This window comes from Saccopteryx leptura, chromosome 1 (genome assembly GCF_036850995.1).
Source record: "Saccopteryx leptura isolate mSacLep1 chromosome 1, mSacLep1_pri_phased_curated, whole genome shotgun sequence".
In the NCBI taxonomy this organism is placed as follows: domain Eukaryota; kingdom Metazoa; phylum Chordata; class Mammalia; order Chiroptera; family Emballonuridae; genus Saccopteryx; species Saccopteryx leptura.
This window is the reverse complement of record NC_089503.1, coordinates 62110729-62137022: the sequence shown is the minus strand read 5'-3', so window position 1 is coordinate 62137022 and position 26294 is coordinate 62110729. Positions and strand designations below refer to the sequence as shown.

The 26294-nt window shown below is 37.9% G+C and overlaps 1 protein-coding gene across 1 annotated transcript in view; it reads right to left on the bottom strand.

The window, feature by feature from the left end:
* Positions 1–1525: 1525 nt before the first annotated feature.
* Positions 1526–26294, bottom strand: part of ACER3 (alkaline ceramidase 3) — a 141025-nt gene continuing 116256 nt past the window's right edge. Inside the window, exons 8-11 of the mRNA XM_066369104.1 lie at positions 20076–20177; positions 17374–17478; positions 11022–11067; positions 1526–10511 (exon numbers count right to left, since the gene is read on the bottom strand). Of these exons, the coding sequence (XP_066225201.1) occupies positions 10458–10511; positions 11022–11067; positions 17374–17478; positions 20076–20177 (307 nt within the window). The 3' untranslated portion in view covers positions 1526–10457. The remainder of the gene's footprint in view (positions 10512–11021; positions 11068–17373; positions 17479–20075; positions 20178–26294) is intronic.

Sequence of the window (26294 nt, the reverse complement as noted above, 5' to 3'; positions counted from 1 at the left end):
CCTGGTTGGGGCGTATGCAGGAGTCTGTCTCTCTGCCTCCCCTCTTCTCACTAAAATAAAATAATTTAAAGAGTTACCAGATTTCCACTATGGATCTCATTTCCTGAAAGTCTAATGAAGGAAGGTAAACTCCCAGAACCAGATGGTGAACCTTTGAGGTTTTGCAAGTCACATCTATCTTTTTTTGCATATTCTTCTTCTTTCTTTCTTTTTAAATTACTTTTTAAGACTTTAATCATTTTAGAGAAGAGAGAGAGAGAGAGAGAGAGAGAGAGAGAGAGAAGGAGGAAGGAGCAGGAAGCATCAACTCTCATGTGTGCCTTGACTAGGAAACCTAGGGTTTCGAACCAGTGACCTAAGTGTTTCAGGTTGACACTTTATCTACTGTGCTACCACAGGTCAGGCCATATTCTTCTTCTTTCTCTCTGTTTTTTAGCCTTGTATATTACCCAGGCTTGGAGTCTAAAGGTACAGCAGTATAGTTAAAACTAATGACAAAAAAAAATCCTAGCGTAATTATTAAACATGCTTTCCCACGAGCAGCATGGCTCTGGCCTATATGGATCCCTTCACTTTGAAATTGGAATAATGTGTGTCCTAAGACGCACCCCACTTAAGGCACATACCTTGACTAGCTGAGCAGAGGCTAGATTTCAGCCTGCACTAACCCCTCTCCCCCAGCAGAGTGCCTTGTGCAGCGCACAAACTGCAAAACTAACTAGGGTGGCCCTGCCTTTTTTTGAATGTATAAATATATTAAAGACAAACCAGGGATGAAACATTACCAGAAGTCTTATTTGAAACAGTTTCTTTTAATACTATCACTAACAGAGGGATAATTTAATGCTGAAATATAGCCTAGATTATAGCAGTTTAGATAAATGTACATAATTCTACTATCTTCTAGAAAATGATTGTGGCATTGGCAAATCAAAAAGAAAGAGTGAATAAACAGATCTTGAGATCACTAGAAAATGGCTAGTTTCTTGTACAGATTCAGCACACCTATGTTTATTAAATAATTGCTAGCAGAACAAACATCTACACCAAAATGAAACTAGAAAACCATATATTAACTTGAGTAGTTTATCAGTTGGTCACATTGAGAAATGACTCAGAAATATTAAAAGTATGGAACTGCTTGACAATAAACAAGGTCCAATCAGTACATTAAATAGGAATTGATGATAATATCTATTTCTTAAAATAGATTCATGTATTAATTGGCATTAAACAATTTAGGTCTACAAAGAGCCAAAAAGAAACAAGGACTAATTGTGGAAAAGACTTTAAACTTTTCCTTTTGAAAAAATAAGTATACATGACTATGATATAGCTTATTAGTTCCTTTGCAACTACTATATGTCACATTTTATATGGCATGAGAAAAATATGGTCTAAAGAGCTCAACTTTCTGGAAGCCACTTAAAAGTTGAATGTAACTAGCATTTTTGGACTTTACAATATGGAATGGAGATCCCTTTATAACAAACAAACACAAAATCATGTAAATGTTTTTCAAAGATTTAGGCACTTTGCAGCAGTCTGTTGCCAATCTAGTAGAACCAATATGAAGAAATAATTTTATAGTGTAAATATTTAAACACAAATCTTATGATTACATTCAACACAGAAGTGAGAAATGTCTTCAATGTATAAAATATTTCATTCTGACAAACACACGCTGAATGACCATGCACAGAAGGGCAGGAAGAAGTACTAACGGATTTCCACTTGGAGCTCACTTGCTGAAGGTCTCTCAGAACGAGAGCAAACATTTGAGGCTTTGCAGGTTGTCTCTTCTTTTGTGCACGTTTAAACAGCACTTCCAGAATGTAAAAATATATAATTCTTACTTTGCAGCCCCTCCAACTGCACACTGGATTTGGCCTGTGGGCTGTAGTTTGCCTACCTGTGTTCTATAGCCAATTGATATCATCAAACTTGTTTTATTATTTTTAGGTGCAGATCTCAGAATGAGTACTTGTAGGGAACTATATATTGATTAAGATATATATGTATATCTTAAAGATTTCTCTAATAAATGTGCCCTGCTGCAACCTGAGAGTAACCTCTATGAACTCAGTTTAAAAGTGATGATCTGCAGATCTGACATTGCCAGAAGTTTTAGAAGGTTTATGACAAATTTGTGAATATTTAAATTACCGATGACTAAATCTAGTTTAGGAATCAACATTGTGCTCTTTAAAGCAATAAAGCAAGTCTTGCTAATGAGGGGTGAAAAAGGAGCCGTGAGCAGAGCAGTGTGACCTGTGGTGGCTGGTGGAATATTTATTGCCTGCTGCTAACCAGAGCGAGAAAATGTTAGGCCACTTGCCTGTCTGTAACTGAATTTCTTGAGTTAGATGTTAGAGTTTTCTAGAAAATATTCCTGTGATCATCTTCACATTAGCTACCAATCAAAACAGGTAGTAATTTGCTGAATTTAACGATAAAGGAAGGTCTTGCAAAACAACACTAGATATTTGAAGTATATTAAAATGGGGGTCAGTACTGCTTCTTCCAAACGGCTGACAGTGCATCAACAGCAGAAGTTCTGAGCTAATAATTGTTTAAATTCTTCAGTGTTGTCTCCTCCTTAGCTGCTGGGATTGCCTGTGGAGCAAGGACTGATGTTTGCCGGGATTTGTTCCTTATGTTTCCACTTTCCCCTCAGGGATGTCAAGGTTTCATTATCAGAGGAAAGAGTGTATGGTCCAAAGCTAGAGTTTTATCTTCAGTTTGAACTTCAAGAGAAGCAGTATGTATATCTGGCTCTAGGTCATTTCCAAATAAGATAAAATAGTGAATCATTAATTACTAAACATAAGTTTATCTCAGTTTGACTTCATATTTTTACAGAGAGACAAAAGATATTTGGATCTGCTAATAAACATGTTCTTTACCACATTCAAACATTGTATAGTGCTATAAAGACACATGCCTCTAGAAATTGAGGTGGTGTACTAATACATTTGCTAATTTACAGATTGCTGATCCATGACTTCATAATTGTCCGCTTCCTCGTTTCCACTGGAAATTAAGGTTACTAAGGGTTAAGAAGTCTACTCAATATATGTGAATGAAAATACTAGAAACAATGAAGGAAGCCATCTTGAAAGCTCCAAAAAGAATGGAAGATGTGCTTTGTTAAGGAAAAGGAAAGTAATTTTGTCCTAAAGTAGTTGCTAAGAGGTTGTTTAAAGGTTGTTCCAGATGAGAAAGGGGAGAAGGACAAACACCTGGATGGCTACCGAAAGTTGTAAAGGGTCTACAGGTAGGGGGGAAGGTGAGGGAGGTGAAGAAAGACGAGGGAAGGGAAGAATATCTCGTTCATGTGGTCAAGCTGGCTAAGATTAAATGAATTTATTTATAATTTTCTTTACAAAATGAGCTCAATAGTGTATGGATGCAAAACTAGAGGTTGAAATTCCCTATTAAAAGGACAAAGTTGCTTGGATTATTGGTCTGTTCTTAAAAGAGACTATAATTATTATCACTTTGGTTATGTTAGATTCAGGGAGTACTGGGGCTGCCAAAGAGTGTAACTACTGAAGGAACAGTAAGTGCTGATATGGCTCCTATGAGGCTGGGATCAAAGAAGGTCAGAGACCCTTATCAGAAGTTTATTTTTGAAATTTGCCACTAAGCTAAAACCGGCCCCTGTTGCTATGCCGGCCCCTGTTGCTATGCTGCGTGTGACTTCCCTAGCCAATAGCTAAACTGCCACATCTGCTTCTGTACTATGCTTGCTCACTTAGGATATATAAGGGCCTGGCTGTAAGCTCCAGGTGCGGCTTCCGTTTGCAGCTCCTTGTGGGCACGGTGTCTCCGGACATCTTGGGAGTTCGCCCCTGCGCAGGTTAAACTGGCCAATAAAGTAACATCTTAACTCCTGCAAGTCTCCGATGTTTGTTCTCATACCCGGTGGATGCTACAGTTACATGGTTTACATTGTTTCACAATGACCTGTAACCTTATTTAATTAAGTAGTCAAACCTTTTAACAATTCCCCAAATCAAAATCTAATTGACCTTTTGACCTCTAATTGACTTTGAGATTTACTAGGGGAGGGGTCCCTGAAAAATCTCAAAAGATTTGTTCTTTTACCTTGTAAAAAAAGCACTCTTAACAAAGTAGGTGTATTTGATATGTTAAATTGCACAGCAAGCTTTGTCAAATAAGTGATGCTTAACCTTCCCTAGCTTATATTTGTATGGGCATATATTATTAATATAAGCAGTTTAGAAATTGCATGAAAATTCTAGGAACTTTTCAATGTGATAGCTACTCATGATGTGTCCTGGTATAATATGATCTGTCATAACTCCAGTTATCTTAAAATGTCTTAAAATGTTGAATGTCACAGAAACAACAAAATTTCATTGTCCATTGTTTATAACGAACTCTCATCAGATCTTTAACCACAGACATTTTAAACTTTTTGTCATTCACAGATATTTTACTTTGATACTTTTCTGAAAACTCTTGTAATCAGTTATAGGCTTCATCTGCAACAAAAAGGGCTGTCTCAGGGCATCAGCTGGTACTCTGGGGTGCAGGCTTCTGACCGCATTGCTACTTATGTAATTTTGAGACCATATGCTAGACTGAATGATGATTTTCAGAACTAATTGTCAAGCTCATGGGTTCATAAAACTGCTAACTTAAAATTAAGAAAGACCTGGATTTATCACATGGGACTAAGCAGACTGATAAAAAATAATTATGATTTCTTCTATGACTTTTGCTTGGGGTACTGCTGGCTCTTTAATGTTCTTTTCCTGGTTTAAGGAACTCCTCTACCCTTAAACTATATATATACAGAATTTAGTAGATTACTTTTTTTTTTTTTTTTCAGAGAGAGAGAGGGATAGACAGGGACAGACAGACAGGAACGAAGAGAGATGAGAAGCATCAATCATTAGTTTTTCATTGTGTGTTGCAACACCTTAGTTGTTCATTGATTGCTTTCTCATATGTGCCTTGACTGCAGGCCTTCAGCAGACTGAGCAACCCCTTGCTGGAGCCAGCAACCTTGGGTTCAAGCTGGTGGGCTTTCTGCTCAAACCAGATGAGCCCGTGCTCAATCTGGCGACCTCGGGGTCTCGAACCTGGGTCCTCTGCATCCCAGTCCAATGCTCTATCCACTGCGCCACTGCCTGGTCAGGCTAGATTCCATTTTTGTAAACAAAAATGAAACATTCATCTTTTCTTCTTGCCCAATCCCTCTAAAACTTGGAAATTTATTGAATATTCTTATTTTTATGGCAATATAGTTATATGAATATTTTCAATAAGAACTTGTTCTCCTTATAATAGGACACAATGGGAAACAATGGTTGTCATATTTGAGAAGACATGCATAGAATAAGATACGACTAATTTTAAGGAACTAAGTTAACTTAAAGGAGTCAGGCTTTGCCTGACCTGTAGTGGCGCAGTGGATCAAGCGTCGACCTGGAACGCTGAGGTTGCCGGTTCAAAACCCTGGGCTTGCCTGGTTAAGGCACATATGGGAGTTGATGCTTCCTGCTCCTCCCCCCTTCTCTCTCTCTCTCTCTCTCCTCTAAAATGAATAAATAAATAAAAATAATTTAAAAAAAGAGTCAGGCCTTACAAAACTCTCGTGGAAAACTGGCCTGGCACCCTCTCAAGGTCCCCAGCCTCGCAGGTGAGAGGAAAGCCACTTCATGGCAGGCCCAGGGTGCTCAGAATATTTTGAAACCCTTAGAAGGAAGAATTCATCTAAACCTACAGACACTGCAATTAAAGTCTGATGGTGAGTTCCTGGCCTGTCTTCCTAGCCTTGAGGCTTTCAAAAATCCAATCTGAAATTCCTAATAAAAGTTTTAGCAAAACAAACTTTAAAAGGCCTATGTCATCAATTATTTTCGATGCACTTACATAAACAAATAGGCCAAGTTTGATGAGTCTAGACTTGTTTTTCAAACAAAAATAGTCTTACTCTGATTGTCTTTGATAAAAATGAGGGTGATTATAGAGAAAAAATTTCGGTGGAAAACTAGATTCCAGTCCTGTTCCTTCTCTTTCAGTTATTTTCACCTGTTTATAAGCTGGATCCTGCCGTTGTGTATTTTGTCAGTAATGAACATTTCCAGCTTTTCCCCACTCCTGGCATCACTAACAACTAAAACGGCCTCTTTCCTGAATGAAGCCCTGCAGGTGAAGCCGGAGGACTTGCTACACAACTTTAAAGGATTTATCACTACAACAGTTCACACCACTCAGGAATTTCACCAGAACATAGTTCTTGGAGCTCCAGGAAATAATCATGACTGGGAGACTCTTGCTATTGTCCTTATTTCACCGTCTAAAGATACTTCAACACTAACATTTAGAAATCCTTTTGACTGCCCTCTGGACCCAGAAACTGAGTTTATAATCTGCTCCAACTATTAATTTTTGTTTTTCTTTTTCTCTGTAAATCTGTGTCTTTTCCTTTCTCGATCTCCTGTTCCCAACTTCTAACACAGTTTTCTCCACAACCACCAACTCAACTTCTGGTCTGTTCAACTTCTTGGAAGGTTTTAGACGGGGAAGAAAGAGGGAGAATTATTTTGAGCTAAAGGCGTTGGGAATCAGATAGAGAAGAGGCCTGTTTTTTTCTGAAGTCCTTTTATCTGCATAAAAATAGAGCCTCCCAAGATAACTCAACTGTCGTAAAACCTCTCCCGGCAGCTCTGTAGCACACCTGAACAAAACTATTATCTCTTCCACCTGTTCGCCTAAGGACCCATCATCTTTCCTAAAAGTCATCTGTTTTCCCGTAAGTGCCTGTTCTCCCCCTCTCCTTTCCTCAGTAAGTACCACATTCTGCCCCCTTGAGTCACATTTTCTCTGAATTCCGGTGTATGTATGTGAAGAAAGGTCTGCTTTTCCCTTGCTAAGCAGTCATTTGTCAGGCCCCCAACTACTGAATCTAAGAAGACAGAGGAGAGATTTCTCCTGTCCCACAGGAGAGATTCAACCCACCGTCATGCTCACATTAAGCCTCAGTGATACTCGCAACATATTCCCATTCAGCAACTACAGTTACACATTAAAATAAAACTTCATGATTCTTGAAGTACAACAATTTAAAACACAGAACTGAATTTTTCCAGTATGATGGGTCATGACCATTCTTTTTCTTCTCTCATTTTACAGCCCCACATCCTACACGAGGGATTTGACTACTTTTAGCCAATTTCAATCATTATTTCCAAATGTTTACAGCATAGTGAAAAAGGTGTAATTTTAGACACTACAAAATAGGATGAAGTGATCAAAGTAATTATATTATGGCATTGATATGATGTAAAATGTAAGACAGAGGTAGATCTGAAAATTGCCATATAGTTGCACATTCCAATTATAACGGATTCTCTGAAATGTCAGTCTTACACAAACGTTCATGCAGTAGCACCTCATAAACCAAAGGGTTAAAAGAATGCCTCTGTCATGGAAATGTGGATTGACAGCTAAATCTGTACACTTACCAACAAACAATTTTTTTTGAGAGCAAAATAATGCAGAATCCATAGAACTCATGAGAAAACCTTAATAATGCCACTTTTAGGAGCCCTGGCTAGATTCAGAAGGTATTTGCATTAAAACAGAACTTTATTTTAAAAGACTTTCATGCATTGTGCACCTGATATTTTTGATTTCTTGATTTTCTTTGACTTACACCTCCTCTTCTTAGTATAAGAGAAACTTCTTAGTGTAAGGAAAGCCCAGATTAACAGTCCTGGAAATTTTGCAGTAGGGTTAAATCATAACATTTGATCTAATTCTGCTATACCAAATACCACTATTTGGGATTCTCATCTGTAAAATACGCAAAAAAAGATCACTTCTGGTAGTAGCAATGTTTCATGAAAGTACCAAGGCGGGGAGGAGTGGGAAGAATGACCAATCTGATTAACACAACCATCTTTCACCTAGTTTTTTTCCTTTTAAATAAAGTCTAATTGCTTTTAATTTCTGGAGTAAAAATGGCAATATAAGAAGGACATTAAATTGTGCAAGCAAACTGCCTCTTTCACATCCTTAAAGTATTACATTTTCTAAAATATAATCTGTTATAGAGCTCACAGATGAGTGCCTTTTACATCAGGTGATATGCAAACCATTATTTGCTCCACAGGAAACAGGTTTTTTTTGCTTGTTTTTTGGCACACTCTAGTTAACAGTAAGTCTTCCAAGATAATAAAGGGAAGGAAGAGGGGTAATAACTCAACCTTTAATGCCCACCCAGAATCCTAGAAGGAATAATATAAAACCATTGAAATAAAGACAATTTAGCAATATCCTGAAGGTCGGCAGTATACCCAAAATACTTGCTGTGGCACAGACACAAAGTCTTGAGTGTGCTAATACTTAGGATGCTAAAAAGAGAGAGCCACGTGGGGCAGAAACTAACTTGGAAAATGAAAGCGACTGGATTTAGTCTCTGCTTCTTGCTCAACTCTTACCAAGTGGTAGCTGAATTGCTTATTCAACAATATGCTCTAAAGGGCTTCTGTCAGGGTGTGCTCTCTACACCCTTAATCTGTCTTTAATACTGCAGAACCTCAGTCTCCCAATGTTTAGCAACATTATCATTAAGGATGTGCCTGTTTTATATATAGATTCTTTAAGCAGAAGTACATCTTGAGTTAAAAGTACAAAAGACAATAATGTGAAACAAATGAAATTCATTTAAAAATGTAAGATGGCTGACGACCTAGACAGCTGCACATGAAATGTAGCCAGAAGTTGGAATCTTGTGGTAAAAGAAAGAACTGTCTTATGGGCTGTGTGTTGGAACTGTTTAGTTTCAAGTTTTCCTAAGGCACAACCAATGTTCTTTTACACTTATATTTTGGCAAGTACTTTTCTAGCTGGAGGATCATAAAAGTAGGTGGAAGTATCTGCCTAATGGCATGTTGGCATGCTAAGGTAAGGAAAATAGCATTTGGACTAAAACTAAGGCCTTTAGGTGAAGAAAGAACAAAATTTGTATTGGTTTTAAGGCTACTTATTGAAAACTGGAAAAATGATGTGTTTAATACTTTTGCATAAGAAAAATGAGTTCCCTTTTGAAGCTGTAGCTCAGGGTTTCATCTGGGATAATGTCATCATGTGGTAAAAACAATCTGGATTTTATAATACTGTATAGGCAAGAAAAAGCCATAAAAATGCTAAATGGTGTAGAGCTACAAATATGGTGACATATGAGCAAAGGGGTCAAATCAGGTTTTTAAATCCAGACAGGTGTTATGTTGGTGAAAAGTGACATAATTTGTTACACATTTGAATTCAAACTAGAACTAACTGCCTTACAATGAGTTTTCACCACCATTTTTCAGCACTTTAACTTTTGGGACTTTCGTTACAAGTTCAAGTAAGTTAGAGCTGTTCTCAACCCTTAAATCTATTTCCTTCAAAAAATGAAGGAGCAGGTATTTTAATAAGCTTTATGCAAATAGGATCCTGATCATTTATCTCTAGTTAACACATTTCTCAGGGCATAACCATGGCCTCTCTGAAAAATGGAAAATATTACATAATTTAAAAAGTCAGAGTATAATAACATTCACTGGTAACTTCAAATAAGTTATGCTAAGAGGATGGAATATGGGTAGACCAGACCACCAACCATGTTTGTCTAGCCATAAAAACAATAACAACTTAAAGATCTGCAATGACAAAAAGACAGAATAACCACCTTTCACTGTCTGGCTTTACAGCATTTTACTGCAGTCTTCATAAAGCTTATAAGATGACCCTCCTGCTCTGATTGGCTGAGGCCACACATAGATAAGCCAAAGGTGGGAGGAGACAACCCAGTGGCAGGTCTGAGCCTGCTTATGACACACTCTGACTAGCACAGAGGCAGAGTGTGAAAAATGACCAGAATCTCACTGATAGCACTTAAAAAACACACACAACAAACTCTTGGAAAACCAGCTATGAAGTTTCTTTGACAAAAATATGAATCAAGGCTGACCCAGCTAACTGCTGGCTCCTAGTTGGCCATCTGGACGTGGGTTTTGCCAGTCTAGCTGTTTTCATTATTTAACCAAATATTAAGAAAAGTATAATTCACCTGCAACCCTTGTCAGAAAGGAGGAAATGGTAAATTTCCTATGATCATCAAAACTGTTAACCTGTTAAGAAAAGCCCTATTTTTCTACCATTCAAGTATATGTAAACATACCATGTCTGTTTCTTTTTAAACATCTTAGGGTGAGGGTGAGGAGGAAGAGGACAAATGAGATATGGCATGAGCTAAACATCCAACAAGCCCCATTCCTCCTTCTCTGTGTGGCTGGCAGCGTTAGTCAGAAAGTCACTCCTCTGCTGCGATGGTCATGATATATGTGAAAACGCAGACCTTTAAAGATTTCCTTATTCATTTGGCCAGGCCTATGGTAGGTGCTTTTTTGTTTTCTTGGTGGAATAATTCATCAGTGCTTCCTGAGAGGCTCAAACAAGATCACTGGCCAGATTCCGAAGAGGAACTGTTTGGAAACAAGTCAGGACAAAATGAAAGAAGATAAAAGTGTTCCATATTATGCCTAAAAAAATGAGAAAGAACCCATGGGCTATGACTACAGTGCTTGGTAGGTTTGCTGGTGATGGTCCTGGTAGTAGTACAGGAGCATGGCACATTTTTTCCAGGCCTGCACCAGATCTCAGAAACTATGTTTATTTAACTTATTTAAATATATTAAGCAGCTACTTTGTCAGGCATGGATCTGGGCATTAAAATCATCTCAAATCCTTAAAACAGCTCTGTAATGTAGCTATTAACAAGTCCATTTTATTGTTGAAGAAACTAAGGCTTAAAGAGAAGCCTTGCTGAAAGTCATAGAGCAGTAAGTGAGAGAATTAAAATTCAAAGGCATATGGTTCCAAAACCTGTACTCACTCTACTACCTCTTCACCCCACCCCCTTCTTCCATCTCCATCCCATTCCCAATATTCCCCTCTTACAGCACACACATACACACTCTGTGAAGTGAACTTACCTTCACTTTTGGTCTACATCTCAGGTAAAGTGTCCTTGTATATATACTGAAAGAACAGGAGAGGGGAGAAAGCTCTTCAGACTGATAAATAATCCATGCAAACTGGCATACCAACAAATTTAACCATAGTGTTTATGTATGTACAAAGAACTAGCAACACTGGTATATCTTTTGTTCTTTTAGTAACCATTTTTTTAGTACCTCCTCTATGCAGAGCACTAGGCAAGATGTTAGGGGAGACAGAGAAATGATCAGCTCTCAGGCTGTGATCCTAGGACAGTGGTTGGCAAACTCATTAGTCAACAGAGCCAAATATCAACAGTACAACAATTGAAATTTCCTTTGAGAGCCAAATTTTAAACTTAAACTATATAAGTAGGTACATTCCTTATCGAGGTAGGGCCTGCACATGGTATTTTGTGGAAGAGCCACACTCAAGGGGCCAAAGAGCTGCATGTGGCTCGCGAGCCGCAGTTTGCCGACCAGAGTCCTAGGATGTCTGCAGTTTTAGCCGGGAGCATTTCATTCTTTATTGGATTCATACTCTGATTGCCAATTTCATCTTTGAAGATATATGGTAGGTAGTAAGGATAAAAGTAGAGTATTCTTAGAATATTTTGAAATGGCCATATCAGCTCTGCAAGGATTACAATATAAGTATAAAATAACCAGGAAGGCAATAGTTTTTTTCATAGTATACTTTAAAATGAGTCACCTCTGAAGACATCAGATTCTAAAATCAGTGCATACAGCAAAGGTAAAGTTAAATTTACTCCTGAAAAATTTATTAAACTGTCCATAACATATAGCATACATAGTTTTGTGTATAGTACAATATTTAAATGTATTTGAATAGTAATATACAATATATCATGTATGCATATGTAAGACATACTTTTATAGTGTGAAAACATTTTCTCTTTTATTTTATTTATTTATTTTTTTAGATAAACATTGGTCATCTTTTATTTATTTATTTTTTACAGAGACAGAGAGAGAGTCAGAGAGAGGGATAGATAAGGACAGACAGACAGGAACGAAGAAAGATGAGAAGCATCAATCATGAGTTTTTCGTTGCGACACCTTAGTTGTTCATTGATTGCTTTCTCATATGTGCCTTGACCATGGGGCTACAGCAGACCAAGTAACCCCTTGCTTGAGCCAGTGACCTTGGGTCCAAGCTGGTGAGCTTTGCTCAAACCAGATGAGCCCGCGCTCAAGCTGGCGACCTCGGGGTCTCAAACCTGGGTCCTCCGCATCCCAATCTGATGCTCTATCCACTGCGCCACCACCTGGTCAGGCAACATTTTCTCTTTTAAACAAGAGGAAAAAAAGGTAAAAGAGTATGTAGTTGGATTTGTGTAATTTAATGTGGTTATAATGTCATCCTACACAAAACTAGAACTATAAAGAGGAACATTAGGTATTATAAAAAATGCTCTACTGTCTTAAAATATAACCCTCTGAGAGCTTTTCAGATGTTAATCTCTAAAAGAAAGTTGCCACCTTTTTCCTTGTCTTTAGGAAAGAATCCTGGACTGAAGCGGAGAGGTCCTAGACTCCAACCCTTGCTGTTACCTCCACCACTCCCAACTATTTAAGCAGCTACAGTAGTGGGGCAGCACTGGACCCAGAGCTTTCTACACATTTCATTCTTAAACAACCCTATTAGGTGGGCATTATTATTCCTGCTTTGCATATGAGAAATGCTTTCGGAAAAATCAAATATCCCATTTAAGGTGCTTCAACTAGTAAATGCTAGAAACAGAACTTGAATCCAGGTTCTGTCTAACCATTAGCCAATATATTGTACTCCAACTGGCCAGTGACCTTGAGCAAGTCACTTCTCTCTGGGCCTCAGTTTGCTTCAGTATCAAATGAGAAAGTTATATTAGATGATTTCCAAGGTTTCTTAGTTTAGTTTGGAGAAATGGAAAAACTCTGGGCTTAAATCTAAGCAATAACAGTAAGAGCATGTGTGAGGTACTTGACTTCTCTGAGCTTGTATTTCCTCAAGTATGAAATTATACCTGCTTTCTCTGGCTGGGTAGCTCAGTTGGTTAGAGCATCATCCCAATCCTGCAGGGCACTTATAAGAATATCTCTCCTTTCCTCTCTCTGAAATCAATCAATAAATATATATATATTTAAGATTTTATTTAGTGATTTTTACAGAGAGGAGAAAGGGACTGGGGGGGGGGGGAGAAGTATCAACCCATAATTGTTCACTGATTGCTTATTGTATGTGCCTTGACTGGGCAAGCCCAGGGTTTTGAACTGGCGACCTTAGTGTTCCAGGTTGGTACTTTATCTACTGCACCACTACAGGCCAGGCAATAAACACATTTCTTAAAAAATAAAACAAAATAGCACTTGCCTTATAGGACTGTCATGAGGATTAAACGAGGTAATAAATATCACGTGCCTAGTCCAGATGAGGTTCTAAGCTTAAAATTCAAACTTTTTATTATGGAAAATTTCAAACATAAACAAAAGTACCTATCACATCAAGTTGTTAAAAAATCTTATCTTCTCATATTTGCAGCATCTGTAATGATGTTTCCTTTTACATTCCTGATACTGTTATTTATGGTTTTCCTCTTGTTTAATCTCACCAGATATGTCAGTTATTAAGTTATTGTATCTCAGCTCCAAATCCACCATTCTATATTCTGTTTGTGATGCAGAAGCTGAGACTACAGACCACATTTCTGCACTGACAAATGCTCCCTGACAGGCTCTGCTAACAGAGGGCATTCAAGAGAGACTGCAAAGCTGGAGGAGAAAGAAGGAACTTGTTCCTTCCTGCTTTATTTTCATGAGGGGCTGTCAGCTTGTTGTTCCCAACACAATACTACCATCCAAGTCAAGACTTGATTCAAATTTTGCTGACTGTCCCAGTAATTTCTCTTTTTTGTCTCTGATTCAGGTGCCTATCCAGAAACATGCATTGCATTTAGTTTTCATGTCATGTCTTAATAGTCTTTTTCTAACTAGAACAGTTTTACAGGTCTTTCACTGTCACTCATGTACTAGATGGTCTTAAAGGGTATAGGACTTTCATTCTATAGAATCTTCAACCTGGTTCCATTAATGTTTTCTCATGGCCAGATCCAGGTCATGCATTTTGACAAGAATACTAAAGAAATGATGCTGAGCTCATCTCAGTGCATTATATCAGTTCATTACTATAATGACCTGCTCCATCATGGGCAGTGTTAACCTTATGTGCATGATCAAGTTGATTGCTGCTTGTTTTCTTCACTATAAAGTCACTGTTTTCTTCTTTGTATTAGTATGTGAGGGGGAGAGATTCTGAATTATATCAATTTGTGTTCCTCATCAAACTTCCACCTATCAGCCAGAGCATCCAATGATAACTAATGCCTATCAACAATCCCTATGATGGTTACCAAATGGTGATTATCTGTTTCCATTGTTCCTTCTGCATTTGAGTTGGCATTCTTCTTTTTTTTTTTTTTAAATTTTTTTTTTTTTTTTTCCATTTTTCTGAAGCTGGAAACGGGGAGAGACAGTCAGACAGACTCCCGCATGCGCCCGACCGGGATCCACCCGGCACGCCCACCATGGGGCGACGCTCTGCCCACCAGGGGGCGATGCTCTGCCCATCCTGGGCGTCGCCATATTGCGACCAGAGCCACTCTAGCGCCTGGGGCAGAGGCCACAGAGCCATCCCCAGCGCCCGGGCCATCTTTGCTCCAATGGAGCCTTGGCTGCGGGAGGGGAAGAGAGAGACAGAGAGGAAAGTGCGGCGGAGGGGTGGAGAAGCAAATGGGCGCTTCTCCTGTGTGCCCTGGCCGGGAATCGAACCCGGGTCCTCCGCACGCTAGGCCGACGCTCTACCGCTGAGCCAACCGGCCAGGGCGCGTTGGCATTCTTCTTTAAGAAAGAGCTTTTGCTTCTCCTCATTTTTCATTTATTTATTTACATTAGTACACACTTATGGATTCCTACTTTATTTAATCAGTTGTAATTAGAAACTCTTGCTATTTAATTAATACTCAAATGATCTTAGCTTTGGACCAAGTTTTATTTTTCAGCTTTCATAGGGGACACAGCTAGGTAACACATGCATGTGTAAACACATGTATACATGTATGCTTATCACACATAAAATACATATACATCTAACTTCTATATGTGATTGTGTATACATATATATATATATATATACATATACACAGGGTGGGTAAAACTAAGTTTACAATTGCTTGTATGAAAAATAATACAATAAATAACAATTATGTGCATGTGTGTCACATACTCATCAGTTTTACCAATACTTTACATTCCAATATCTTACCCCCTCAGAGTTCCTTCTAGCTTTTCCTCTTTATTTATATATATATATGGTGTGTATGTGTGTGAGAGAGAGAGGGAGAGAGACAGGAAGGGAGAGAGATCAGAAGCATCAACTCGTAGTTGTGTCACTTTAGTTGTTCATTAATTGCTTCTCATATGTGCCTTGACCCGGAGGCTCAAGCCAAGCCAGTGTCCCCTTGCTCAAGCCAGCAACCTTGGGCTCAAGCCAGCGACCTGGGCTTCAAGCCAATGACCATGGGGTCATGTCAATGATCCCATGCTCAAGCTGTCAACCTTGGGGTTTCAAACCTGTGACCTCAGCATCCCAGGTCAATGCTCTATCAATTGAGCCACCATCAGCCAGGCTCCTATTTCCATATTTGTAAATCCCTTTGAGACTGCAGAAATCAGATTTCTCTTATCCTCAGTATATTTACTTATTGTTTAATCAATTACTTTATTCCCAACTCCAGCCACCTCGTCCCTCCACACCCCTTTCTCCTCATCACCATGCTTCCTTGCCCTATACAAAATTCCCCATCACCACCATATTTTCTTGGAAGTTCAGCATGCCACTACCACTGACCCCTTTTCCTTGACACTGAATGCTACCACCTCTGCACAACACTTCTTCTCCCTCAGTGCCTGCTTCCTTGAAGGGTTTCCACACCAGAAGGAGAGAAGGAAAAAGTGAAAGATGGATAGGGAAAGGTGGAAAAGGAAAGGGGAAAGCGGAAAACCTTAGCCTTTAAATTAGAATATAATGAGTATAACTTCACCTCTCCTTGAGTATTTATGACAGAAATTCATTACAGTATTGTATCATACTGCGATAATGTCCTTGGGACTTCTTGGGCAGTATTAGGGTGCTAGGTTGCTAATTCTTGGGTTCACTTTATAGTTATTCTTGTTTTTCCTTTCTATCATGTCAATTTCCCCAAACATTTTCTCCCATATCCCTTCCCTTTTAAATTAGATATTTCTCATATGCTATTGGCTGAGAATCCAAATAATCAATGCTCTAAGAGGTTCCAAAAAGTAAAATAAATATATATAGAGCCAGAGTTTAAAGAGCTCTTCCATGATTAATCACATTGAGCTCTTTGCAGCATGATGTCAGTGATTCCTACTTAGCTATCCAGAAGTTCTTTTATATATATAATTCTCAGACAGTTAAATTTTTATATAATTCAGGTTGCCTAAACAAGTTGATATCCAGATAGGTGAGATGCAAATGTTAAAAAGAATTTGAGATTAAATATAGCCTGATCCCCTGGTAAAGAGATAAATACGCACAGATTCACACATTAAAACATTTAACAATATATACTGAGTACTTATTGTGTGACAGGCTTTGGTCTCTGCATTTGGGAGAGGAGCAGTAAATGAGATAAAGTCCCAGCTGCTCTCAAGGAACTTACAGTCTTGTTGGGGGAGGTGAACAATTAAATAAATGTATAATTGGTAATATATGCTTTGAAAAAAATATTGCCTGATAAAGGGAGAGAGAGTCATATGGAAGTATTATTTGGATAGGACAATCAGAGCGAATTCTGATTCCATTTTTGCTGTTAATGGCTGACCTTCAATAGCCTGTTTATTAGGGGAGAAGAGTGGCAATCTATTTATTTCAGGGAAGGAGGCAAATTAAGGAGGGGACTTCAGATATGCTTTTCTATCCCCTACTCAGAGGATTTGGGTGCTTTTCTTTTCTCCCTAACTTTATTCTTTAATGCTGATCAAAAAGAAATAGAAATATTTATATCCTATTTGTACTAAAAAAAAGTCATATCCTACTTACATTAAAATGTAGATTGTGTGTCAGAGGCTAGTTAGTACAACTGCTTCACTTTAAGGATGAGAAAAACTGAGCTTCAGAGAAGAAGGGACTTGCTTAAGGTCACCTAGTGGCAGAGGAAAGCTGGGGCATAAGTTCCTGATTCCGTCCAACATTTTATATTTACACCATTCTATTTGAAGAATACAGAAAGAACACTCCAACACTAGGTTTAAAAAGTCTACTTCATACCTGAAAAGGATGTGAAGATAAGAACCAAGGCCAGTTAAAATATGCCACCATGCATGAAACTGTGTGGCAACACCCACGACAGGTGGTACCTTCTTTCGAAAGTTCCTGTGAGGAAAGGGGTAAAATATCATCATATTAATTTTTTTTTATTTAGCAACTAATGCTGACAGTCTTAGAGCATTTTAAAATGCCATTCTCAAGTATGGCAGTTATTTAATTTCCTCAAGTCTATTGTAGTCTACTGTACTGTTTTCCAAAATGTATTTTGAGTAATAGTATTCCTAGCAAAAGTTCCGTGAAGAAATGGCTCTGTGGTCAAAATAAAGGTGTGAAATAGTACACATTACTGTCCTCCTTGAGATCTGTGGTGCATATAACAGATTAAAAACTGAAAGTCTGGCCCTGGCCAGTGGCTCAGTGGATAGAGCCTCGGACCTGTGTGTGGACGTTCTGGGTTGGATCCCTGGTCAGGGCACACAGAAGAAGCTACTATCATCTTCTCTCCCCCTCCCCCAGCCAGTGGCTTGATTGGTCCAAGCATTGGCCTCAGGTGCTGAGGACAGCTTGGTTGATTCGAGTATCAGCCCCAGACAGGGTTGCCTGGTGTATCCCAGTCAGGGCGCACGTGGGAGCCTGCCTCACTATCTCCCCTACTCTCACCTACAACAATAACAACAACAAAAAAGAAACTTTGAAAAGTCCTACCATAATTAAAAAGAGTTTATCTTCAATTATTTTTTTCAGGTAACCTACTCATTCATGGAACCCTTCATTTAACTATTATTAATAGCTTGTGGAACAAATGTTCCCTGGAGCACTTTGGGAAAGACTAGTCTATTTAGCTATTCGTGCACTTAAAGAAATAGATACAAGCTTTTCTTATGCCTTGCATACCACCATCATCTTAGAAGTGCACTGTACAGTCTATAAAGGTCTTTTGTATCTATTATTTCACTTCATAGTGAGTCTCTGAGGTGGCTATTATTAGCTTCGCCTTACAGATTAGGAACCTAAAATTCAGAGAGATTAATTGAATAGTCCAAGTCACTCTGCTACTGGCACAGCTAAATCTAAAAGTCTAGATCTTTTGATTAAGTGTATACTATATTAATATCCTCATTAGAAGGTAAAAATCAATATGAAACACCAAATTATTTTTCTAGATATCCCCATGAATTTTTGAGACAGTCACCGTCTCTAAGAACCTATGTGATTTCTTAGTGGCCCTCACCCAGAGGATGATGACTTCTCTCAGCAGTGTAAAAGCTCTAATGGGATTTCTGACAGGTATTGCTGGTTCAAACCTCTCAATTAGATCTTAGTTTTCTAAGCAAGATGTATTACTTGGTTGCTTATGTGCATTAAAGTCTACATTTACTTATTTAACTTTTTATTATGGAGAATTTCAAATGTGCAAAAGTAGGCAAAAGAATAATGTACCATTACCCAGCTTCAACAATTATAACTTATGGCCAATCCTGCATCATCTAAACTCTCATCCACTTCTCCCCACCACCCCATATTATTAAGAAGCAAATCCCAGTTATCTCTTAAAGATTAAAACCTTTAAAAAACAAAACTATAATATATTTTCATACCTATAATATTAATAATAATCCCTTAATATAATCAAATATTCAGTTATTATACCAAAGTTCCAATCATCTCATAAACCTTTTTTTTATACTTGGTTTGTTGAATCAAAATCCAAAAAAGATCAACACATTGCATTTGGTTGACATCTCAAGTCTCTTAATCCATATGTTCCTTTTCCTTTTGTTCTTCCCTCTACAATTTCTTTGCTGAAGAGACCAGCTCATTCATCCTGCAGATTTTCCACTGTCTAAATTTTGCTGATTGCCTCTCTGTGGTACTATTCAGTACATTCCTCTGTCCTCTGTGTATGTGCTAAACTTAAATTTACAGAATTTTGAGTTGGAAGGACCCACTTTTTAAAGTTATTTCACATGTTCATTTTAATGAAAATTGAGGCCCAGAAAGATAGTGTTTTAGTAACATCTAGTGTCCAGAGACCCAAGATTCAAACTCCAGTCAATATGCAATTGCTGACAAGATGAAACAAAAGGAACACTTGCCTTTCTTAGAAAATAACATCAAGTACTGTATTCCCCCATGTATAAGATGCTCCCATGTATAAGGCGCACCTTAATTTTGGGGCCCAAAATTTGAAAAAAATGTATTACATAAAGTTATTGAACTCAAGTTTTATTCATCATAAAATTTATACAACTCCTCACCCACGTGAAAAAGCAGGAAATGCAAGTAAAAATATCTACAACCACTGTATAAGACACACCCAGTTTTAAACCCCAAATATTTCTTTAAAAAAGTGTGTCTTATATATACATGGGGAAATACGGTATATTAAAGAACAAAATTATATACATGTATTTCATCCTTATTTCAAATCATTCTTATTTCTCCAGTAAAGCAAATTAGGCAAATTAGTCAACATTTGATTAAAAGTCCCTACAGATGTTACAAGATATTCTTAGGTCTAAATTTTTAGGTAATTTAAATAAGACTTGCCAGAATTTAACTTTAATGTATTGTATGTATCTTTTTAATTTCAACAATGGCAAAAATTCACATCAGAGCACTAATAATTCTATTTGTCTATAAAACTTGGCTTAATGGATTGCTTCCAAAAATATTTTTCAAAGATTAAAAATCTATCTTACCTCAGTGAATCACAAAAGATGTTATCTATGTTCCAAAACAAAAATCCCAATAAAAATATACCCAAGGATGTATAACCCAGTCCTCTAAGCCATGGATAAACCCTGTGGGAAAATAAAAAAGCACAATGAAATTTTTTCAAGTCACATAATGATTGGAGCTTGAAGTCATCACTTTGATGAGATAAAGTCTAATACATTTGCTTATTACATTTAGCCATTTAAAGGTACTGAGAGAGAATGTGTCTCTAAGATTTAGCTAGGTGTATCAAGAAGGTAATCTGAAAGCCCCTAGTAACTCTATCAGCCTAATGGAAATTCAAGGGGAGTGATGGAACAGAATTAACATTGGGTCACCTGCTCTATATCAGGCACTATAGTAAATTAGGAACACACACACACACACACACACACACACACACGAATAAAATCTTCACATAAAGCTTGTGAGGCAAGTAGTATTCTTTTCACCTCACTGATGAGAAAACTGAAGCTTAGTGAGTTATCGAAAATAATAACAGCAGCTTATATGTATATCTTATAGATGCAATGAGGTTTCATTGACTTACATTAAAATGCATATGTTTAAAGTATACACATGATGAGTACATTTGTATATATCCATGAAACCAACACCATGCTCAACAAAATAAATATATCCATCACCTCCAAAAGCTGAGTTTGCATTTTTTTACGATGTTATATAAATGGAATTACAGTATATCCACTTTATGGTGTAGTTATTTTGAAATGTATCCATGTAGATATGTGTATCAATACTTCAGTTCCTTTTATTTCTTGGTACTCCACTATATAGATATACCACAATCTGTTTATCTGTCCAAATATTGGTGAACATTTGTTGTTTCCTTTTTTTTGTTTTTGCTATAACAAGTAAAGCAGCTATAATCATTCATTAATAAATCTTTTTATGGATGTATACTTTCATTTCTCTTGGGTAAAAAGCTAGGAGAGAAATGGCAGAATTGTATGGCAGGAAAACATTAAAACTTTTTAAGATACTGATAAACCGTTTTCCTAAGTGACTGAATCATTTCACATTCCAGAGCAGTGTATGAGTGTTTTTTGTTCTACACCCTCACCAACACTTGGTATGACATCAGTCTTTTCAGCTGTTCTAGTAGGTATGCAGTGGTATCTTGTGGTAGTTTTAATTTGCACTTCCTTAATGACTAATATTATTGAGCATTTTTTCGTGTTCTTATTTGTCCTCCATCTATCTTCTTTGGTAATTTTGCTGAATTTCTGCCCATTTAAATAATTGCTGTTTGCCTTATTATTGCATTGTAAGAGTTCTTTATATATTCTACATATGTAAATCTTTTATTGGGTATATATTTTGCAAACATTTTCTCCAAATCTGTTACTTGTCTTTAATTTACTTGTATCTTTTGAAGAAAGAGTGTAATTTTGATGTTTAATTTATCAATCTTTACATTATAGTTTGCACTTTTTATGTCCTTTTTAATAAATCTTTACTTAACCAAAGTTGTAAAAACTTCTATATTTTCTTCTAGAATTTTTATCATTTCAGCATTTACATTTAGGAATATGATTCACTTCTAATAAATGTTTGTAATGGTGTGAGCTTTAAGTTTATTTTTTAAGTATTACAGAATTGTGCACCTGAAACCTGTATAATTTTATTAACCAAAGTCACCCAATAAATTCAATTAAAATAAAATAAGTTCACTTTAAAAATAAGAATATCAAGCTGTTCAGCAGAACTTGAAAATATTACCTTTTCCCCACAGACCTTAGAATGCTTATTTAAAATCAGGTCAGAATAGAGGTGTGGATCTATTTTTGGATGTTTCATTGATTTATATTTCATTCTTACCAGTAATACTACATTGCTTAATTAGTGTAGCACAGAGTAAAAAAAGGTAGTATAAGTCCTCTAACTGTAATGTTCTTTTTCAAAACTGTTTTGGCTATTCTAGATCCTTTGCCTTCCCATGTAAATTTCAGAACCAGTTTCTCAATTTTTACCAAAAACTCTGCAGAGATTTTATAATTGCATTGAACGTAGAGATCAACTTGAGAAGAACTCACATCTTAATAATACTGAGTTTACTGCCTGACCAGTGGTGCACAGTGGTTAGTGTTGACTCGGAATGCTGAGATCCCAGGTTCGAAACTCCAAGGTTGACAGCGTGAATGTCGGATCATTGACGTTACCCCATGGTTGCTGGTTTGAGCCCAAGGTCACTGGCTCGGCTTGAGTGTGCCCCCCCCCCTCGAGTCAAGGCACATAAGAGAAGCAATCAATGAACAACTAAGTAACCCAACTGATGCTTCTCATCTCCCTTCCTCTCTCTCTCTCAATAAATGAATGAATGAATGAATGAATGAATGAGTTTCTATCCACAAAACTGGTACGTATACCCATTTATTTAGGTCTTCTTTATTTTCTCTCACAAAAAAAGCTATCATCATAATTTCCAATATTCAGGTTTGCAAATATTTGCTAAATTTAACCCCCAAACACCTGACATTTTTTAATGCTATTGTAAATTGTACTTTAGAAAATTTCACTTTCCAATTGTTTGGTGCTAGTATATAAAAATAGGATTTTTGAATATTGACTTGAATCTTGTATCCCTGCTGAATTCCACTTATAGCTACTAGCTTTTGGTCCATGTTCAGTGATACTGTCTATACATGAGCATGTAATTTGCAAATACTATGTTTTACTTCCACCAGTATAATGATGAATAGAAGTGGTGATAATATATATCCATGTTTTATTCTTGAGTTTAAAGAGAAATTTTTATTTATTTATTTATCATTATTTTTTCTATTTTGAGTGAGAGAGAGACATGAAGGGAGAAAGAGGGTGAAAAGAATCAACTTGTAGTTGTTTTCCCTTTAGTTGTACACTGAGCTTCTTGTACATGCCTTGACTGGGGCCTTGCCAGTGTCTCCCTGCTCAACCAGCGACCTTGGGTTTTCTTGTCAGTGACCTTTGAGCTCAAGCTGGCAAGCTTTGGGATAATGTGGATGATTCCCCTGCTCAAGCCAGCGACCCTGCACTGACAAGCACATGCTCAGAGCTAGCTACCTTAAAGAAAAGGTTTTTTGGTTTTTTTTAAATGGGTAGACAATTACTAAGAGGAGACATTAAGGGTAGGGAGATTCTTTATTTTTTTTTGCACACACATGCCTGCGCTAAAGAGAGAGAGAGAGCAGGACAGACAGGGACAGACAGACAGGAAAGGAGAGAGATGAGAAGCATCAACTCATAGTTGCAGCACCTTAGTTGTTCATTGATTGCTTTCTCATATGTGCCTTGACCAGGGGGCTCCAGCTGAGCCAGTGACCCCTTTCTCAAGCCAGCCACCTTGGGCTCAAGCCAGAGACCTTGGGCTTCAAGCCAGCGACCTTTGGGCTCAAGCCAGCAACCACGGGGTCATGTCTTTGATCCCATGCTCAAGCCAGGGAGCCCATGCTCAATCTGGTGAGCCTGTGCTCAAAGAAAAACATTTTAAAACATTTCAAGACTAAATGTGTTAGATGCTGTAGAGTTTACAGCTTAGGAAATTTCTCTTCTATTACTAGTTTGTAAAGGATTTTATTTTGTTTAGTTTTAGGTCATAAATAGTTGTTGAATTCTATAAAATGATTTCTCTAAGTCTATTGTTATCATGTAGTTTTTTTGATATGGTAAATGACAAGAATAGATGTTTTCAAATATGTATTTTAATGATAGGTATTTATATATAAATGAATGAAAAAGGTGATTAAAAATCATCAGGAAAGCATAAGGCTGACTGTTTGATAAAGATTCTCAGAGAAGGTGAGATTAAGAGAATCACAATCTGACTTCAGCTTGTTTCAGAGTTTATCATGGCCCCATCTGGAGGAGGCAGGAATGAGTTCCAGGAAATATAAGGCTTAACATTGCAAAGGCTGTGTCAATACTGTGACAGGGCTACAGTATGGACCAGTGTTGAGATGTGACAGGAGTATGATCAGTAAGAGCCATACTATTTCTGCTTCTAAGCTTACTTACCAGAGCTAATCTTCAGCTCTCAGCAGTAGTTCAAAGCAAAATTCTTCTATCGGGTGAAATGCATGTCTGGTTATCCAGATAGCAGGGTACACATGAGAGAGCAAGAACTTCATCAGCACACAGTCCATGCAAACTAAGTACAGATATGATTCTGAGGACACACTACTCATGTATTACAAGGTACAAGAGTAGATAATATAAAAGGCCCTCAACATAACTGTCTGGAGTCACGCTGCTCCATTTTGGACTGGCTGCCTACCTAGTGTGTAGCTACCATCTGAGAAATCCTTTCCCTTCACCTTCACTGTGGGAACTGCCTTCACCTCTCTCTGTGTTGAATTTCCTGTCTTGTATCCCATGTCTTCCTCTTTTCTGGTTTAATCTCTCTCTCTCAAAGAGAGAGAGACAAGAAGGGAAAGAGAGAAGGGAGAGAGATGAGAAGCATCCTCCCGTACTTATGACACTTAGTTGTTCACTGATTGCTTCTCATACTTGCCTTGACTGGGGGCTCCAGCCAAGCCAGCGATCCCTTGCTCTTGCAGTGACCTTGGGCTCAAGCCAGAAACCATGGGATCAGAACGATAATCCCACGTTCAAGCTGGCGACCCTGCTCTCAAGCTGGTGAGCCTGCACTCAAGCCAGCGACCTTGGGGTTTTGAACCTGGAATCTCAGCATCCCAGGTCGATGCTCTATCCATTGACACCACCACCAGTCAGGCTTATTTCTTAAACATATCCTTCAACAGGTTCCTGAGCAATAGTTTATGGGATATACTTTTTTGAGAACTTGAATGTATAAAAATGTATTTTTCCCCCATATTTTATTGATAATTTGGCTGGCTATAGCATTCTAGGTTAGAATTCTATAATTCTAGCTTTCAGTTTTGCTTCAGCAAATCCAAAGCCATTCTGATTCCTAATCCTTTGTATGTATAACTGCCTTAGAATGAAGAAATTTTCCTTGTCTAGAATTCTGACACTGATATGGGTATATTTTTACCCATTGTGCTGAAGAGCCAAAGGGTTCTTTCGATCTAATTAGTCATGTCTTTCAATTATAGGACATTTTGAGTTAATTGGTGATGATTTCATCCCTTCCTTTCTCTCTGCAACCACCCTCTCCCCCAACCCTTTATATGTTGGTACTTCTGATCTGGTCCAGTGTTACTTCTACAGAGCTTCTTCTATTCTTCACTTCTTTCTCATCATCCCTATGACCCCCAGGGTATGTGTGTGTGTGTCTGCCTTTGCTTTTGTCCTAACCAGAGAAGCCCATGGATTTGAGGAAACACCTTGCTTTCTCTCCACAGCAGTGACAGTAAGCCTAAGGGTCCTGAGGCCTTGTACTGTCCTGTTTATTCTGGACCATACCATGGGTTTAATGCCTGTCCTGTGGGTAGATACTTGCTGATAAGTAGGATTAGTGGGGTGACAGACCATAATGCAATCACAATGTGTATTCGGGAGAAGGGATTCCAGTGGCTTCTTTATTTCTATCTTTCAAACCCTTCACTTCAGATTTTTACTTTATATATTGGGGGGGGGGGGGGAGCAGGGATTCTCTGAATGTTCCTTTCTTATAGCATTCTACCTTTTTTTTTTTTAAGCGAGAGAGGGATAGACCGACAGGAAGGGAGATGAGAAGCATCAACTCATAGTTGTGTCACTTTAGTTGTTTACTGATTGCTTCTTATACGTGCCTTGACCAGGGGGCTCCAGTCAAGCCAGTGACCCCTTGCTCCTGCCAGCAACCCTGGGCTTCAAACTAGCAACCTTTGGTCTCAAGCTAGTGACCATGGGACCATGTGAATGATCCCATACTCAAGCTAGAGACCTCTGGGTCTCAAACCTGGCACCTCAATGTCCCTGGTTAATGCTCTATCCACTGCGCCACCACTGGTCAGGCAGCATTCTACTCTTGACAGAGTATATTTCTAGCAATGTTAATGAATATTTGTTTTCGTTTTGGGATTTTTGAAGTCTTTTTCTTCATGCATAAGTTGTTTTCTCTATGTTGATTTTCCCCCCTTATTACTTGTTTTGGACTCTATCATAGTGGATACATTCATTTTGTCTGTTTCCTCATTCTTAAGAGTGGGAAACTAAAATGTTAACAAACTCTAAGCATGTGGTTGAGGCCTTTTAGAGTAGTATCTTTCACTGAAGAGCTATTTTGCTGGGCCAAG